Here is a 19,332-nt window from a genome sequence, read left to right on the forward strand (position 1 = left end):
CCACCGAACCGGCACGTCCAGCACCACCAGCAACGCAGCCGGAAACGCCCCGCCTCGTTTCCTTTAGCGTCAGGGCGCACGACCCGGGGCTGGGCGAGACGGGGCTCCACCCCCGCGGCCAGGCGGGACTTCCGGCAAGGGAGTGACGGGTGCGGCCTGGGCGGCGGCACATCCTAAGGTGGCGGCTGCCTGAGGTGACAGCGGCCCGTGGACTCGGGCACCGGGACGAGCCGCGCTGGCGGCGGCGGCGGTAGCCGCGATGATGGAGATCCAGATGGACGAGGGCGGAGGTGTGGTGGTGTACCAAGACGACTACTGCTCGGGCTCGGTCATGTCGGAGCGTGTGTCGGGCCTGGCGGGCTCCATCTACCGTGAGTTCGAGCGCCTCATCCACTGCTATGACGAGGAGGTGGTCAAGGAGCTCATGCCGCTGGTGGTGAATGTGCTGGAGAACCTGGACTCGGTGCTGAGCGAGAACCAGGAGCACGAGGTGGAGCTGGAGCTCCTACGCGAGGACAACGAGCAGCTGCTCACGCAATACGAGCGCGAGAAGGCGCTGCGCAAACAGGCCGAGGAGGTGCGTGGGGCCCCGGCAGCCGCGGTGGGGGACGGTGTGGGTAGCGTGGAGCAGCCAGTTCGGCCCAGCTTGCAGAATCCTGCTCCTGGGAAATGACGCTTTCTCCATCCAGTTTGGACCTAGAGCCCGGCCTTTGCAGAGTTCGGGAGACTTGGACCCCCATTCGGGCTCTCCTCTGACCTTGGCTGCCGCCTGCTAGCTTTCTGTTTTATTCCTTAAGTCTTTTGAGCAAGTTACCCTAGATGATCACAAAGCCCAGAGATTTTACCATTCTGGAAGTAAATCCTCTTTGGTTTATGATGGGAAGTGTCTTCTTGTATGAGTTTAAATTCCATTTCAGTGAAGTTGACTTGATACACAGACTACTGTTGAAATTAAAAGTCGTTTTTGATATTTTGGCTTTTTAAATTAGTGGCTGTACCCCAGTTAGGATAAAAGCTTGTTTATCTTGAATCATTCCTACTTACTATGGTTTGCTTTGCTTTTGCTGTTGAGATCCTGCTGTTTCTGAGTTAAGGAGCTCAGGCACCACCTGACTGGCTTCAAGTTCTCAACATAGAGGGGATTCAAACGCTCTTAGGATCTGAGGAGGACTCAGGGTGACCTCATACATCTTACTGAAGAGGGTACTGGCTCCAGAAACTGTCTGGGCTAGACCAAGGTCACACACTGACCACTGACAAAAGGACAGGCCAAGGTACAGGGTGGACCTTGGCGCTAGCCTGGGCTTTACCTTCTGGGTCACATTGCTGCACAGTGGGGTAGTGTTTGGTCCTGGAACTGTGGCTTGTGTCTGCTACCACTCTCCATTGTCCTGAACTCCCTGGGGATTTTTGATACATCGACAGAGGAGGATTCGGAAATTTTCTCCCTTGCCTCTATACTTCCATAGTCAAGATCACTGATGTGGCAGAAAAGGAGAAAATGCCCGCCAGAAAGTGGACAGCCCTAAGGCTGAGTTATAACCTTGTAACTTAAAAATGGGCATTTCCTGGAATAGGCACCTGCTCTGTGTGGTGTTGGCTCTGCCCTCGGGGAAGGTTCCTCTGCCTTCGTTTCATCACAAGCTAGTCTAAGCAGTGAGTGTCCATGTGGCTTACAGAGTGTAGCAGTGCCAAGACCCAGCTCTTTAGAGAAGCTGGGCAAAGCAAGACGTAAACAGATGCTGCACTGGCCAGGTGGAAGCCGTAGTTAAATGCCCCCACCATGCCCTTGGAGGGACCTCTAGTGAAGCTGAAACTAAAGAGGCACCAAACACTGTGAACAGCATTCTAGCTCTTTTGTGGAATGAAGTGGATGTTTATCTTCAGTCCTGTTAAAAAAAAAAAAAAAAAAAAAAAGACTACTGTGTCCTAGTGGCCAGCTTTTTTCTCTAGACAGGGATGTGTGATTGGCTGGAGTGATCCCCAGGAGGTATGCACCACTGGATGCAGACTTGTGGTGGTGCAGAAGAGTGCTGTCCCAGGCACTTTGCTTGCTTAAGCTTAGTCAGAGATGGGTAACCTGAGCTGCCAGCAGCTTTCTGAGAAGACAGAATCATCAAGGTTTCAAAAAATTCTTAAACAGAGAAAACATCTCAGCCAGCCCTCTTCTTACCCTGATACCAGTGTGTTCTGATACCAAGTGGTTCATTCTCTAAACTCAGGACCCAGGAGGAGGGGCTTATCTGTAGAGTGTGCAGATGCCAGCCTGGCCATCCTGACCACACACCAGGGACCACACACCTTATCCTTTCTCTCTCTGACCTTTAGTTGTAAAGTGACTGGGTTAGCAGAAGTGGTGAAGCAGTCCCACTACAAGTATCACTGTTGGCCATTGGTTACCTAGAAAGAGAACTGTGGCAAGGGGAATTTAGCAGTGAGGGCAGACTGCATAATGTAGTTTTAGGTCAGCCTTGGATGGCAAAGCTTAGGCCTTGTGATCTGTCGAGTTGTTTCTGATTGGTACAGTTCTAATCGAAAGTATTTTTTATCTGTCAGTCCTTTCCCATTGGAAGAGAAAAAGATTAGAAAGGGGCAGATAATTGTGCTAGCCTTTTTCCTTGCAATGGGCAAGCACTTAGATTATAGGAAGAAAAGTAATGTTTGAGAGACAGAGGATTAGTGTAATAACTGTCATTATCTTCCTTAAAGAATGTGGTAGAAGCATATGTTAGCTTATCTTATGTTCTGTAAATATTTGCTGATGATGTGGCATTTGCTGCTACACAAAGAATCCAAATGAAGAGTTTGATACAAGATTTATTTTTTCCTAGTTAAATAAGAGTAATCATTCATAGAAAAACATTTGTATAGGGTTAAGTAGGAGCAGGGGGAAACCTGAACAACACACTTCTACTCAATAAATAGAACCTTTCATAAGTGAATTAATGCATTAAATCAGGTCTTTCTGTTTTTACTTTCATATTACAAATTATAAATTTGGAGAACATATGGTTTCTTCAATCACTTTAAGAGCAGCGTTTTCCTATTGTACTAAAAGATCAAACCCAGGTGCCCTTGAATGATGCGCTACACCCCCAACTCCTCACATTGATTTTATAGATGATGCTATTACTCTGTGGTAGTCAGAGCTACCTGTCCTTTTTGCCTCTGAACGTTGGTCCAGCACAGCAGTGCCAGAGTCACCAGGATGAAAGCAGAGTCGTTTCCTCCCTGTGGTTCCCAGCGTCTCATATACGCTTAGGCAAGTGCTCTTCCCACTAAGTGACACCCTTGCTCTAGAGAAACTTTAAAAATAAACAATGGAAGCAAAGGTACAGAAACCATGTGCAGCCACAGAGAACATGGCTGGACTCTTGAGTTCCTACACTGGTAGCTCTGCTGTGTGTTGCTGTAACATCTTTTTTTTTTTTTTTTAATGCACAAATCCTTCTTTTTACTTTATTTTATTTTATTTTGAGACAGTATTTCTCTGTGTAGCCATGTCTGTCCTGGGACTTACTCTGTAGACCAGGCTGGCCTCGAACTTACGAATATCTGTCTGCCTCTGTCTCACAAGTCCTGGGTTTAAGGCATGCACCACCAGCCACCAGGCTGCTGTAACATCTTGCTATATCAAAAATGTAGGGAACCTCTGAACCACTGTACAGCATAGACAACAGGGCTAAGGACTCTGTTGTCAGCTTAGAGGTCAGCTCTTCCAAATGCTAGATTTGTTAAGTAATCTGCTTTTTAAAACTTTGTTTTGAAATAATATACAGAAAACATTCAAGAATAATATTTTTTACCCAGAGTCCCAAATGAGAGCCTTCTTCTGTGTTGCCTTTTTTTTTTTTTTTTCTCTCTCACCCTTCTAAGGCCTCCTTCAAGACTCCTGCAATGTCCCTGAAGTCTCCTATATTTGTAGTGATTCCTCATTTTCTGCTGTTTGCACTTGATATGTAAACACTTGGGTCTGTCACTTTGTAGGGTGTATGTTGGTCTAGCTTTAATGTGACCTGGTGACCAGACCCATCCTCTAGGAACAAAGCCATAGCTACTGAGGTTGTAGCTTCCTGGTTGCATGAAAGATAAGATAGTGCTGTGAAGAGACACAAGACCCAGGATAATACACCCTTTTCTCAAAATCCTGTTTTAAGTGGAAGAGGCCTGTTATACACTCATAAGCCCTCCCGCCTTCTCAAGTCTCACTTCTATCACTTCGCCCTGGAAAGGTTTATCAGACCACTTCTGCCCCCCGACTCCTGACTTCTAGCATCTGACAGTGTACTAAAGAGAGTGTGAATGCACCCCATCACACACCAACTCTGAAGAGTTTAGTATCTTTTGGCTTATTCTACTCTTTTTTTTTTTTTTTTCCCCTGCCTGTACCCTCAAAGAGATGCTAGCCCTGTGTGATGAAAAGGAAAGCCAGCTTCGTGTTCCTGTGCACATCTTTCCACACTGATGCTTCAGTTCCTGAGCCCCAAGGACTACCTCTTTGGAGCAACCATTCTGCCTTACAAGCTTCCTGTGACAGTGGGCCTGCCCATTTTATACTATGCTGTTCAGTAGCCACTGGGTACAGTAGCCTCTGAGTGTTTTCACTGTGACCTGTGGAACTGGAGCTTTGTTTTTCCTTTTTTCTTTTTCTTTTTCTTGTGCTAGGAATGAAAACCAGGACCTCAAAGCCTGCTGGGCATGTTCTCTACCACTGGGTCTCTGCTTTTCATTCCTTTTAACTTGAATTGAAACAAACACGTGGCCAGGACAACCAAATCAGTGTATCTATCTGTGTGAGCAATCTGGCTGAGCTGACTTCATATAAAAGCAGGTGACTGATATTTTTAAGTTAGCATCAGGCAAGAAAGTGCTTAAACAGTGCTTAAAACATAGGTTTGCGTTTTTCAGCGGACACTTTCTAGTTAGAGGGATCTGCCTGAAGCAGTTATGCAGGAGACCTGGTAGAAGAAAGTGCTATGTGATGGTGGGAGGAGGGTGGGGTGTCAGCTCTCTAGGAAACAGCACAGGAGGTGATGAATTCTCACTGGGTTGGGAAGAGGATTGCTGGGGAAATCCCTAGTGCCTGAAAATCAGCTGTGCTACTGAGCTTCATCATCTTTTAGTCTTTCATTTTTCAGGGAAGGGGTTAACTCTCTTACTAAGGTCTCATTGCTGTGCACTGACTATACATGCTTAGTGTCCAGTTTGATACAACACTCATGGAAGCCCCTGAAGCCTTGCTCACTGCTCTGGAGTTCTCCCAGAGTGATCTTGTTCTCTGGTTTTCTCTGCCTCATTCCCAGGTGACAGCTTACCTGCTTGCTTTAACTTTCATCTTCTAGAACTTTAACTAAATGGAATTATTTATTCAGGGTATACTCCCATCTGACTTTTCACTGAGCTTCTTGATTTTGAGATTTGTTGAGGTTGTTGTCTGTGACACTTTGAGTACCTGTTATAGACAACAGATTTGAGGGCTAATGAGTTAAAGGAAATATGCTTCTATCTTTAGGGATGCATTTGATGATGTTTCCCTGACAGGTTCTTGGAATCAACAGGGACAGATTCAAAGCTGTGCCTATTATGAAAATGTTTGGAGTACTCTTTCTCACCAAGCCTCTTAGGTTTCTTTCCATTCTCTGTCTCATCTGGGGCTCTTGTCCTGTTTTGTCCTAGCTAGCCGTTTTCTTAGCCTTCCTCCCTCTTAGCAAATACCCAGAAAAGCACACACTCCTGCAGACACACTTAGCCATAGCTCCTCCTGGCTCATATTTAGAATGCTACCAGTTTTGAGTGTGTGTCTCTGTGTGTGTGTTTGTGTAAATGAACGAATGAGTGAGGTTTGTGAGGGTAGGCAAATGTATGTCGCAGCATGCACGTGGAAGTCAGAGATAAGTTTTTCCAGAGATGCTTCTTACCATCTACCTAGACTTTTATGACTAGTGCTTTGCCTGTCCCTAAAATGCTTGTTTCTTGAAAGCAAAGACCTGTGTAGGCTATCATATCAAAATGTAGGTAAAGCTGGATTAGGAAACTTACCCAAGCTGAAGGGGCAGTAGAAGTGGCTCAGCAGGTAAGAGCATATACAGCTTTTGCAGAGGACTCGAGTTCAGTCCCCAGCACCATATCGGATGGCTTACAACCGCCTTTAACTATAGCCCCAGGAGATCCGATGCTCTTTTCTATGCTCTGTGGGCACCTGCATTCATAAGTGCATTATATGAAACATAAATATTTTTAAGGAAGAAGCAAATCAGCCAAAACTAGGGAAAGGGCTGCTAAGGATAAAGATTTCCTGAAAAGGTTATCTTCTGCAACCCCCACCTCAAGGAAGATTTTTGTGGTTTTAGATCTTAATTTTATCTTCTTTTTTTTTTTTTCCTCCCTGGTATCACTCTTTCTTCTCCCTGCCTTCTTTCTGTTTTGTCCTTAATTTATTTGGTTTCTGGAGACAGGGTTTCACTATTCAGCCCTGGCTATGGTAGTTTGCACTTGCTGGCCTAGAACTCATTAGGTAGACAAGGTTGACCTCGAGCTCACAGAGACCCAGCTTCCTCTGCCTCTCAAGTATTGAGATTAGAGGCATGTGCCACCCACACTTGGCCCTCTTTCCCAGGCTTCTGAGACAGAGTCTTATTCTCTAGCCTAAGCTGACTTTGAACTTGGATTAGTGCTGTCTTGGCCTTCCAAAGGCTTAGATTATAGGCATGAGATGTTTTTGTTGTTATTTTTGGTTAGTTGGTTTATTAAATTTATTCATTTTATGGTCTTGGTGTTTTATCTGCATGTGTGTCTGTGTAACTGCCTTATGTGCCTGTTAACTAGGAAGGGCAAAAAAAGGGCAAAGAATCCCCTAGGACTGGAATTACAGACAGTTGTAAGCTATGTTGATGCTGGGAATTGAACCCAGATCCTCTGTAGGAGCAGCCAGTGTTCTTAACCACTAAGCCATCTCTCTAGCCTCTGTTTTTGAGACAAGGATTCAGGTAGCCTAGACTAGTCTCAAGCTTACTGTTTTGCTGAGGCTGACCTTGAGCACCAGGTGTAATTTTATTTTTATTTTTGTTTATTTATTTATTTATTTATTTATTTTTTGAGACAGGGCGTCTCTTTATATCCCTGCCTGTCCTTGAACTTGTTCTGTAGACCAGGCTGGTCTTAAACTCAGACATTCACCTGCCTCTGCTTCCCGAGCACTAGGATTAAAAGCATATGCCACTACTGCCTGGCTGTGGTTTTATTTTATTTTTTCTTTTTGATTACTTCTCTTAAAAATCAGAGTGCATTAAATCAGTTGTTGTGGTGTTTCAGATGGATACTGGATGGATTTTTAGCGTGAATATGAGTAAAACTTGCTACATTCCTGAACTACAGCCATATCCACATCTAATATTTGAATATAAAAATATCCCTGCCTCTTCCATGTGTTGTCTGGTAGTTCTTGGAGATAGTGTCTGTAACTCCAGCCTCCCAGCTCAGGATCTGCACTCCTATGTTTCAGACCTAAGTAGTTATACAGCATGGGAAATGTAAAGTTGCTCATAAAAGAACATCTAATGTTAGGGTTTGCTATCCCAACTAGCCCTGCATAAATATTTGATGGATATAGATGCCCCTCTTGGACCAGGAAGTAGCCGCAGGTGATGGTACACGCTCAGGGACCCAAGTTGCCCCTAGCTCCTTGCCTTTCTTCTTGCTTAAGACAAGAGACCAGTCAGGTCTATTTTTTATTTTAGAAATTCTCTCCCTTTCTTTTCACCTATCAATAATGTAAAAGAACCTGATTTTTTATTCCTCTTGGTGTCCACTTCTAAAACTAGATGAGCTCCTATGGGTGCTCCTGGCCTACAGAACTGTGAGAGAAGAGATTTACCTTCCCAACAAAACATGCTCTCTTTAGGAAAGCTAACAGTCCCAGGAATCCATTGTAAGAGACTGAATAGCCAGCACTTCGCATCCTGAGAGTCCTGAATACTGACTTCATTGTTACCTTTTAAGTTTGACAGGGATATAAAGTTGACCTTTTCACTGTGTATTTTATGTGTGAAATGGGAAGAGCAATCTCATTCCATGGAATTCTTAAATATGTATTTTTCATGTGGTAATTGTATCCAGTTGATTCACAATCACTTGTTTTCACTGTTTGTATATATGCATATATACACACTAACCCTGCATTTTGCTGGCTATAGGGTATTCTTTTTTCAGCTTGCTTGAATACTGTGTAGACTTCCTTCTGGCTGCAGTCTTCCCTCCTGGCTTCTCCCTCCCCTCCTCTGGGGTTTTCACTGGCTATACAGGATGAGTCATCCTTGTATCATTCACTGTAGCTCAGTGCTCCAGCACAAAGGCTTTAGATAAGCTGCAGCAGGAGGGACATCAGATTGAGCAGACTGCTATGGAGTGGGCGTAGGTGGGTTATTATGTGAAGCATGGCCCTACCAGAAACTGAAGCCTGAAGTCCACTGTTAGCTTTATATCCATGTCCTGTGAGATGCTTTTTATGCCTTTAAAGCCCACCTAGTTTTTATGCTTCCTACAGATGGGATTTCTTGGTCACACTCTAGTTTTCTGTTCAATACTTCCACACACTCCCTTCCTCAAGAATCACACAGTGTCACCCACTTAACTTGGACCTCTGCAGAGGCAATGTCCATACCCAGGGTCCATACCATGGATGGTAACTCCTTTTGGCCTGATAAGATGTCTGTTTTTGCAGAGTGGTTTATTTTCACTTGGTTTAATGATTATTTTGCTCAGAAACTCTCCAGGCTAGGTCTTTTCAAAGACAATGCTTGTAGTTTTTAGTCCAGTAATGATGGGTCTTGAGCTAAGAGATGATTGAAATACAGATTAATAGGGTTGGAGAGATAGCTCAGGGTTTAATAACACGGCCTGCTCTTTCAGCGGACCAAGGTTCAATTCCTAACACCCACACGGCAGCTCATAACTGTCTGTGACTCCAGTTCTGGGGAATCTGATTCCCTCTTTTGCTCAGCAAGATCCTGCATGAATGTGGAACACATAAACCCACACAATAACACACACTCATAAAAATAGGAGATAGAGTACTCAGGAGGCAGAGGTCTACAGTGAGTCCGGGACAGCCAGGGCTACACAGAGAAACCCTGTCTCAAAAAATAAAAAACATAAACAAACAAACAAATACATAAATAAATAAATAAATAGTGGAATAAGAAAAGTTGCCTTTCCTTCATTTAGAAGCTTAATACTGACATGGATAATCTATTCTGTTGCAAACACAATGAGCCACATCATTTGTAGATCCCATTATTCAAAACTTACTGAAAATTTCTGAGCATTAATTGATCATGGGCCTTTCTACTACACGTGAGGTCCTGGAGAGGTATGTATGTGAAGGCAGAATTCACAGGCTATCAGGAATGGTATTAGCTGGCAAAAGTCAGTCACTTATTCGTGGAGTATCTTCTCACTTATTATCAGGATTTATCTGTGATGTCTCTCTACAGCTGTGGAAAAGCAGGCGGCATTAAGGGGTAGGAAACCAGGATCTGGTGGAGACCAGTACTCTGGCTCCACCACTGGCCAGCTTGTGGCTAAAGGTGTTTATAGATTCTTGAACTTGTGTTTTTTTATGTGAAAAAACACCTTCTGACCAACACACACCAAACTTATCTTTTGTTTTTCGTATCATAGAAATTCATCGAATTTGAAGATGCCTTGGAACAAGAGAAGAAAGAACTCCAGATCCAGGTAGAACATTATGAGTTTCAGACACGCCAACTGGAGCTAAAGGCCAAAAACTATGCAGATCAGAGTAAGTGGCTAGCAATAGCTATGAGTTGGGATTGCATATATATTCTAAAAGTGATCTTGAGAGAAATGTACAAATTGTTGATTAAAGGGGGTTTCTAAGGTGAGTGGTGGCCTTATTTTTATTTCACCCTGATTCTCAACCATTTGTTCTGTCTCATTGCACAACTGTGTATTTCCATAATCAGCTTTAGGGTCTTTGTGGAAATAAAGTCTGGTGGCATAGCACACTGTTGCTTCATAGTGTAATCTGACTATAAAATACAAATATGCAAACCCTCAGTCCTCAGCTTCTAAGGAACAAAGCCTTGAGCCCTGACTGATCTTTGTGAAGCTAAAGATTACTGTACTGACACAACCATTGTTCTTATGACAGTTCCTAAGAAACCTTTAGGTTTTGTTTTTGTTTGTAAACACTAGCCACCTGCCTACTGCTCACCCTCAAGCCTTGACCTTCAGCTCAGGAGTCTCTAAGTTTCAGCCTTGGGGCAGGTCAGGATCAACCTAATACACTGGTTTTATCTCTTTCCCAAATTCTAGTCAACTGTATCTGTAAGGAATTGTAAAAAGGTGCTTGTAGAGACAGTTCTGGAATTTGGTTTCTTTTAAAAACACAAATATTATGTTTTCCTTTTAATCCCAGGTGTGGGGATATGGGGCTGTTTTGCAGCAACTGTATATTATATGCTAGGTGCACACCTTTAATCCCAGCACTCGGGAGGCAAGCAGGCAAATCTCTGTGAGTTTGAGGTCAGCCTGGTCTCCAGAGTTCCAGGACAACCAGAGCCACACGAAGAATTCTAGTCTGGAAAAGTTAAGAATTAATTAATAAACTTAAAAGTACTGTAAAAATATTTAGGGGCTGAAAATTAGTTATTAAGAGCATGTTCTGGTCTTTCAGAAGACCCGAGTTGGTTCCCTGCACCTCCATCAGGCAGTTTACAATTGCCTGTAGCTCCAGCTCCAGGGGTTTCTGATGACCCTAGCCTCCTCAGGCACCTACACCAATGTGCATAACCCTCCCACCCCACACGCCATATACATAATTTAAAGTTTAAAAAAAAAAAGACTCTTTAAAACTGTACTTAAATACCTGATAAAACAGGATCAGATGAATGGGGAGGAGGTCCCCCCTATCAGTGGACTTGGAAAGGGGCACGGTGGAGATGAGGGAGGCAGGGAGGGACCGGGAGGGAATGAGGGATCGGGACACGGCTGGGATACAGAGTTAATAAAATGTAACTGATAAAAAAAATAAAAAATAAAAAAAACAAAAAAAAAAACAAAAAAAACTGTACTTAAACTGTTCAGTCTTTTATAATTCAACATTTCACTTTAATTATAACTGAAACATATTTTCCACTTTGTTTGGTTACCTTGAGAGACAGCTACCTTCATTTCTCTGAGAAATTAAAATTGAATTGGGGGAGAGAGAAAACTAGCTTAATAGGTTGGTTTGACCTATTCCAAGGCTGAGATTGAGAAGTTACTGTGCTAGACTAGCATCCTGCTGAGGATCAAGAGTCTGAGGCTAAGCAGCAGGCACTTGGCTTCTCTGCATGCTAGTATTGCAGACAAGAAGCAAACCTGAACACCTACTCTAGGCATGTATAACAAACCTCATGTTTATACAGGTGCTGTGACTTTCATTTTGATTAGAGCGTTTCACATGTGAAAACTTATTGGCTCTTTTCTTAGGAAAAAATGCCAACTAAGACTATTGGGAGGTGATTCTTCAGGCTAGCATGAGCCAATGGGAAACTCTTAACAAGGATGTGCACAGAAATCAAGCAAAGGCCCATAGGGAGGTCTTGACATCTAACATTGGTTCCTTTCAGGAACACATAGAGACAGGCAGCCTTTCCAAGGGACAGAAACAGGCTGACACGGATAGATGTCTTCTTTCTTGGGCAGCCATATAAGTGTGTGCTGTTTCACTTCTGAGTTCTGCCAATCTTTAACATGGTGCATATCATTTACTTGAATTTTCTCTTTTCATGAGCATCTTACTTCATTTGCTTAAAAAATATTTATTCATTTGTTGTAGGGATGTTGGGGATGGAACCCAGGGCCTTCTTGATTATACTAGGCAAGTAGTCCTGAGTTGCCATTTCCACTTTCCCTTGGCACATGCTATAAGATTTGCCTGGGTTTTGGAAGCTTCTGACTATCCTGAGCAGAAGCTTTTGTAAGTTCCACACTTCCTGGTTTCCTTCACAATAAGACTGAGCCTTCTCACATGTGTGGTTCACACCACACACCACTCACATTCAGCATCTAGTACTGTGAACAAGAGCAACCTTTCTGAGCACAAAGTGCTGTACTGTGTGCCATGGTCTATATGTACAGGGCCCGTACGTAGGGGAGACTGTGCAGTGACACAGTGGTTGTGTTTTCTAGTTTCCAGGTTGGAGGAACGGGAATCGGAGATGAAGAAAGAATACAATGCCCTGCACCAGCGGCACACAGAGGTAGGTGCTCGTGGGTACCCAGGGATGACAGTGGCTATTAACTGCTAAGGCTGCACTTAACATTTGCTACTGATCTTTGGTCATTTCTTCTAATGCCTTCATGTTTGGTAGAAAGCTCATGTTTCTTAGATTCTTATTCCCTAAACGAGCTGTTTTATCCAAGCACAACACTTCAGAACAGTAGCATTGGGAGTTCAGTGGATGACACTAACAGGAAACCCCTCTTGACAGATGATCCAGACGTACGTGGAACACATTGAAAGATCTAAGATGCAGCAAGTTGGGAGTAGTGGCCAAACAGAAAGCAGCCTGCCAGGGCGGAGGTAGGTGGGTTGGGTGGGCAAGACATGGTGGGCAGGAAGAGGGAGGGGTAGGGACACTGAGCAGGAATGTGCATAAAGGTGATATGGCTTCTGCTGTGACTGCAGGCCTTTCCTTCTGCTCAGTCCAAGTTCTATGTCTGAGGTTCAGGAAAATTGTATACAGTCTGTCTTTGCTCTTTATAGATTCTGATTTTGCAAATTTTCCTACTTATTAAAATATATTTGAAACCTTGCCAATCTGCTATAGTGCTTTCATAGCTATTTGCATATTGTGGGGTTGTAAGGTTTGAACCAAAGGACAGGCTCTTTTAAGATTTAACTCAGTGGAGCTCTAATTCCCCATCAGAACCCCTACCTAGACCCCAGTTGGAGGGACCAGGAGGATCTGTACAGCATCCTTTCAGAAGTACATGGAGGCCTCGGCCTGATAAGGTGGCTTTGAAGCAATGGGGGCTTTAAACAGTCACCCAACATTTTTACCTTATCTTCTTATTCTGAGTATATATGTATCATCTGATAGAGTCAATTCAGATGAGTTCTGAGATCTAAAACTTAAGATCTATATAAAATATGTACATATTTCCCCTTGTGCAGTAGCTTAGTGATCTTCATCTGTGTCCTAAAACAAGCACATCTAGCCTGTGGCCCATAGACCACATGGGTCCTAAGATAGCTATGTATGCAGCCCAACACATTTGTAAATGATAATATCATATCAATGACAATGTCAATGTCAAAAGGTTGGACTCCTCTATTCTAGAATGTTCTATTACAAATCAACTTTTTTTAGGAGAAGAATAATGGGCCACCACCTTGTTCAGCCTCTGTCCCTGCATCTCATACAGGGTAGGATAATGTCCAGACCCCCAGGTCCCAAGTTCAGGATTTGGTGCTGGTTTTGCTCAAGCATTAGGAAGAATGCTGCTGAGTATGGGTTCTTTCCCATTTTCTGCCTGAGTTAGGATATCTAGAGAGCAAGTGTCAGAAGTCTCACCCAGGGCATCACCAGCTCAAATATTGAATGATTAGAAAGGACAGTAGTCAAGTGTGGGAGGGGCAGAAGCTAGAACTCACAGAACGACAGATTGCTCCATGGTTCCAAATTCCTACAACTGAGCCTTTGAAACCAGGTCTGGACCAGAAAAACCCTCTAGTCACTTAACAATAAGGCTACATATTCATCTTGCTTCCTTGTTCTATATACTGTATCTACAAATGAGAAGGTTCAGTATACAGAGCTCTGGGCTCTGGGTTCCATCAGCCACTTTCTTAGTGACTGCAAAAGCTGTTTGTTCTCTTCAGCATGTCAGAGAAAACAAGAATGCATGCCTTACAGGCCTGAGAAAGGTAGGGAGGATCTAGGTATGTATTCTCTGAAATGGTGCTGCTACTTGTAGCAGGAAGTATACAGGGTACAAGCAGTTTGAGTAGTTCCCAATCACTACAAGAATTAGACAATATGGGTGAAGTTTTGGTGAGCTATAACCCTGAGTTTATCATAGCTGAAAAGTGGAAGCACTGAACTCCACACTCTCAGTTGCTGGCCACGGAAGACTCTTCCCTTGCAAACTGTGACACTTTGACATTGTGCCCTTAGAAGATTTCTAACTTACCAAGTTGATTTTGTAATCAGTGATTTTTAAGGGGGAAGAGAGGGTATCTGAGTTTGGTGTAGAGGTTGGGAGGTTTGTCATCTTTGTATAGGGATTCAGCATCCTAGAACTTTCTAGCAGTTTCCTGCCAGCATGTCCTCCAGGAGAACATCTTGGAGCCAGGAATGATGGCTCAAGTCTGTAATCTGAGCACTTTGTAGTTGAGGCAAAAGGAAATCCATGCTAAAGGCCAGCTAGGACTACATACTTAGATCCCGGATAGCTTAGGCTATGGAGTAAAATACTGTCTTAGAGAGAGAGAGAGAATTCCTTGGAAGCTTTGTGGTTGAAAATGTTGGGGGAAACATGCCCAGAGTATCACAGGAACCAGGGCAACATGACCTAAGCCCAGGATTGCAGAACGCATGTACCCAGCATCTTGTGTCACAGGTGGGTACTCTGCAGGCCTTGTGGCTCTGCAGAAATAGATGCCCTAGGATCCTATGAACTCAGCCAAAGCTGGTCTGGGTTCAAAGCTATACAGGCTGTGAAACTGACCTCTGATGACTCTGATCATCACCATAGTCTAGGCTAGGTTGCCTGTTTTTTCATTAGAAAAGAAATATCATGGCTTCAGGAGTGGTGTGCTTTGCTATGAGTGTCTACTTGGTGAAGTGATGGAGACCTGTCCAGGAGCTTGCTACCAAGGTATTCCTGTAGGCTCTATAGCTCCAAGTAGTCTACACTAGCTAGGTGTCCACAGCCTCTACTTTTAGCGCTGCTTTCTCCTCTGTCTTCAGTTTGTCTCCATCTCTAGGCAACCAGGCTGTGGGAAGCATACTTCCTACCTAAGAGGAGTTTAGGGCTCTTAGGCTGGTGCTGCTTCCTGCTCTTTCTTCCCTAATAGAACTAGGATGCCCTTGACATGTTTTATGAGAAACTGGATCTGTGAGTCTCCTCTGGCTATAGGAGACTAATCTTGTGTTCTCTGGGCAGCATGGTGCCAAGAATAAGAGTGATAGCCATAGTGGATGGCTGCCAGGGAGTGGCCTTTTTTTTTTTTTTTTTTTTTTTTTTTTTTTTTTTTTTTTTTTTTTTCATGCCTTCTAGAAGCCCCAAGAGCCTTCATGGCCTTTTCTGTTTGAGAAATGGTATTTTCCAGCCTGATCAGAAGAGTGTGGGTTATCTTGCTCACTGATTTCAAACCCTTGGGTGTTTGATCTGATCTGACCTGATCTACCTACGCATTGAGCAACTCAAGGCCCAGGTATAAGCAGTCTTGTTTCCTCAGTCTCCTGACCCTACTTCTAGCCTTTCACACTAGTCTTCACAGCGTAGGACAATAATGCTTGTTGCCAGGCTTGTGGTGACTGGACAGGGGCTAGGGGGAGCTAATGCTCACCTCTGGGCTCTTCTCAACACCCTGACTGGTGCCACTGAAATTTCTTAACCCACAGATTCTGTTCTACCTGTCATTACAGAGTAGTTAAGAAGAAGCTAATCTACTTCCTGTGGTCTAAACCCAGGCTGAGAACAATGTAGTGCAGGTCCTCAGGCATTAACAGCAACTATCTTGAGTAGCGGGCTAGTCGAGGTGAAGAAAGAACACTTCCTCCACCCCAAGTGTGTGTACTGTCACAGGCAGGGACTATACTTCAGCATTGCTGATTTTCTGCCCATTGGGCTGAGGTAGAAGGAAGTTTTGTATCCTTTAGGTCGAATGTTTAAGTTGGTCCTCTCTGAGCTCAGACTTTTTCAGTTACCCCCAAGGACTTTATAGATAGAGTCTTTATTCCTCTTGAGTCTGAGCTGCTGGCCACTTGTGTGGCATTTGTCCTTTTCCTACACTCCTGGCGTGGTTTTCAGAATCTGTGTGTCTGGAATGAACTCAGTGGAATTTCCAACACTTGCTGTTCTTGAACCATTGCTGCAAATGTGGGTGAGGAGCCTATGTGTCTCTGTGCTCTCATTCTGTGTGCACATGTGTGCTAAGTATTTGTGATAAGCCCTGTGCTCACCCACCTGCTGCCTGTTCAGTAAGTCATATCCTCTGGTCTTCTGTCAAAAACACAAGGATCTGTACCTCATCTGGCTGTTCCTATAGATATTATGTATAGCTGTTGTTTGTGTAGAGAGCACATGATGGGGTCCACATATCTCACCATCATCATGCACGTGCCTTCTCTATGAACACATGCATAGGTAATAGCCTGTCTGACCTTCATTCTCTAATGTGATCTTCTTGTCCTGCCCTCTGTGCTGTCGCTGCTGTGTGCTGCCCATTGTGTCTGTTGCTGCTTGCAGTCCTCGCCAGTCGTGGAGGAAAAGGTAAAGGCTGCTGGTCTTTGTCCACTGCAGTGCTAGGGTCACTGTGAGGATTGGGGTTGTCTGGGGGGAGAATTTGGACAGTGATTGCTTTGGTTGAAGTCACAGTTTTCTTGATGACCTTCTATTGTATATTCACAAGACTGAACAGGTACTGACTTGTTGGATACCCCAGAATAGCCACATAATAGTTGGCACAGCAAGGGTTCTATGAGTTTTCCATGTTCTTCCACACTCAAGAAATATCTGCCTTCATCACAGATAAAATCATGCCATTGACTTCAGCCACTTAGAGCTCTGACTTGGGAGGTGGCGGGCCAGTAGAAACATCTCAAACTGTGAATTTAATTGTCTGCAGTGTGTGTCTCATTCCATCCTTTGAGACAAAGAGCCACCTCCCCTGTTCTCATTCTGTAACATCTGGAGGAGAGGATTGGGAGGGGCACATGAGCTTAGGGCCTAGGAACACATGTGCTTCTCACCCAGAGTCATGAGTAAGAGTGCTTAATGGGGTCAAAACTAAGCCCAAGGATCTCCCCCTTGGGAGGCAAAATGTGGTTAAAGAGGCTAAAAAGCCTGCTATAACAGGCAGGGCTGATGAACTATGCTGCCTTCACAGTCCCTGGCTTTGCTGCCCTCTCAGTGGCCCAAAGGCCTGGCACTTGTGGGATATTGTCAGTACAGCTGAGCTAGGGAGGTTCAAGTAGACCATCTCTCCAACTCTTTTGTGTCTCAGCATTTAAATTCTTTCCACTTAATGCTAATAGGCTCACCATGCCCTGTATGAAAGAATCATGCAAGCCAGACATTAAAGAGTGCCTTCCAGAGAAACTTCAGCCCTGAGCATTTCTCTACTACCCCAACCCATAAGTCCCCCCACAAAACACCCAGCCTCTTCATGCCTATCCTTGCCATGACAAACAAATGAAACAGCAAAGTCAAGACCCAGCAAATGTTAGGGGTCTCCTTCCTGCAAGAGACTATTATTTTGGGCAGGACAGACCAACTGCCCAATCTCTACCAAGAGACCCTTGCCCAGACTCATGTTTTCTCATGCTAAACAGCCAGCCACAGGCAGTTCCTGAGTGTGCTCCTGCTCTCAGCCCACCTCTTCATCCCTGGCATTTTTCATGCAGTAAGGAGAGAACACACATTTTCTGCCTTCAGAGTATATATGCTAGCCCTCTAGACATGGCTCCTTGAGACCCCAAACACTCCCACTCCCATGTCTCTAAGGGGTGAACACCCAGTGTCAGAAGCTATGGCATGAACAGGCACTAATGCTTGGTCTGAACAGCTTTGAACAGTGTAGACAGGCAGCCCTGGAAGGGTAGCATTGCCTAGACTTGTGTGTGGCCACACTTGCTTGATTGGCAGCATCTAGATCTGGACCTGCCTTTTGTCAGAAAATGATTGCAGAGATCTGTACATAGAAACAGTGTCCTCCCTCACAGCCTTTAGCAGTCATGACAGCAATGTTTCTTTGTGTTGGCCATGTCCTTCTAAAGCACTTCACAAGGAGAAGCCCTGTGAAGAGGCTGTGAGGAAATGGTTCAGTGGGGGTCAGACCCCAAGAGCTTGCTGACCAGCTAGTCTAGCCAATGGGTGAGTTCATTAGAAGACCCTGTCTCAAAATACAGGGTGGAGAGTCTCACACACAAGCCCTATGAGGTCCTAGAGAACTGGTTGGTGAAGAAAGAATAAAGGTCTTGTTGAGGCTAGAGAAATGGCTCAGCAGTTAAGAGCACTTACTGCTCTTTCAGAGGACCTGAGTTTGGTTCCTAGCACCTGCGTCAGACAACTCACAGCTGCCTATGCTTCCAGCTCTAGGGGTCTGACACTCTTTCTAGACTCAGCGGGCACCTGGACTCACATGCACCAACACGCTATACACATATATTTAGAATTTTAAAATAGTAAATATTGAAAAAGTTCTTGTTGGAATTGCTTTAGGTTTACTAGCTCTGACATTGGAGCTGGAGCTGGAGAAGTGGCTGATGGGTTGAAAGCACTGATTACTCTTCCAGGACCTGGGTTTGATTCCTAGCACCCACATGGTGGTACACAGCCATCTGTAATTCTAGTTTCAGGAATCCAGTACCTTCTGGCCTCCATTGCATCAGGCATGCATGTACACAGATGTACATGTAGGCAAAAACAACGATATACAAAAAAAAATTAAACTAAATAAAAATGTTAATTTAGAGCATAATGTAAGGGGGAGATACATGAATCTTAATTAAGGAACAATTCTTAAATGTATGGAAATGATACTTAGTGGCTGGGTATAGGATGCCACTTTAAGCATTTTGCCACTACCAGACAGTATCTCCATGTCAAGAAATGGACTTTATTCTCTTACAACACCATCTAACCATCCACTCCTGTGCTTATCTCTCTTGTACTGCAGCAGGAAGGAGCGTCCCACCTCTCTGAATGTCTTCCCCCTGGCTGATGGCATGGTACGTGCACAGATGGGGGGCAAGCTCGTGCCTGCGGGGGACCACTGGCACCTGAGTGACCTCGGCCAGCTGCAGTCCAGCTCCAGCTACCAGGTTTTGTAGCCGTGTGTATAGTGAGGGTCCCTAAACTGCTGGTATCCCATGTCCATCCAGGGGACTCCAGTCTTTGCTATTTTTCTTGAGTTAGTCCCTAATCCTCTGACATGAGATAAGGACAGAGTTGGGGTGTCAGGAGGCATGAGCTTCCTGCTGTGTTTGACCTCACACTAGTACCTGTGAGTCCAGGCTACTCTGAAGCCAAGGAAGCCATGTTAGTTAAGGCTGAACTTAACTACAACCAGAACATATCCCCAGATACATGCCT

The 19,332-nt window shown here is 44.4% G+C and overlaps 1 protein-coding gene across 10 annotated transcripts in view; it reads left to right on the forward strand.

The window, feature by feature from the left end:
• Positions 1-127: 127 nt before the first annotated feature.
• Mapk8ip3 (mitogen-activated protein kinase 8 interacting protein 3) overlaps positions 128-19,332 on the forward strand; it is a 39,871-nt gene continuing 20,666 nt past the window's right edge. For 2 of the 10 annotated variants that reach the window (XM_021637155.2, XM_021637160.2), the window contains exons 1-6: positions 128-577; positions 9,679-9,799; positions 12,196-12,266; positions 12,498-12,589; positions 16,486-16,509; positions 18,917-19,061. In XM_021637155.2, coding sequence (XP_021492830.1) covers positions 260-577; positions 9,679-9,799; positions 12,196-12,266; positions 12,498-12,589; positions 16,486-16,509; positions 18,917-19,061 — 771 coding nt within the window. In that variant the 5' untranslated portion in view covers positions 128-259. The remainder of the gene's footprint in view (positions 578-9,678; positions 9,800-12,195; positions 12,267-12,497; positions 12,590-16,485; positions 16,510-18,916; positions 19,062-19,332) is intronic. The other 8 variants (XM_021637158.2, XM_060363987.1, XM_021637164.2 and 5 more) reach the window with 7 other exon arrangements.

Source organism: Meriones unguiculatus, chromosome 11 (assembly GCF_030254825.1).
Source record: "Meriones unguiculatus strain TT.TT164.6M chromosome 11, Bangor_MerUng_6.1, whole genome shotgun sequence".
NCBI classification, from domain to species: Eukaryota; Metazoa; Chordata; class Mammalia; order Rodentia; family Muridae; genus Meriones; species Meriones unguiculatus.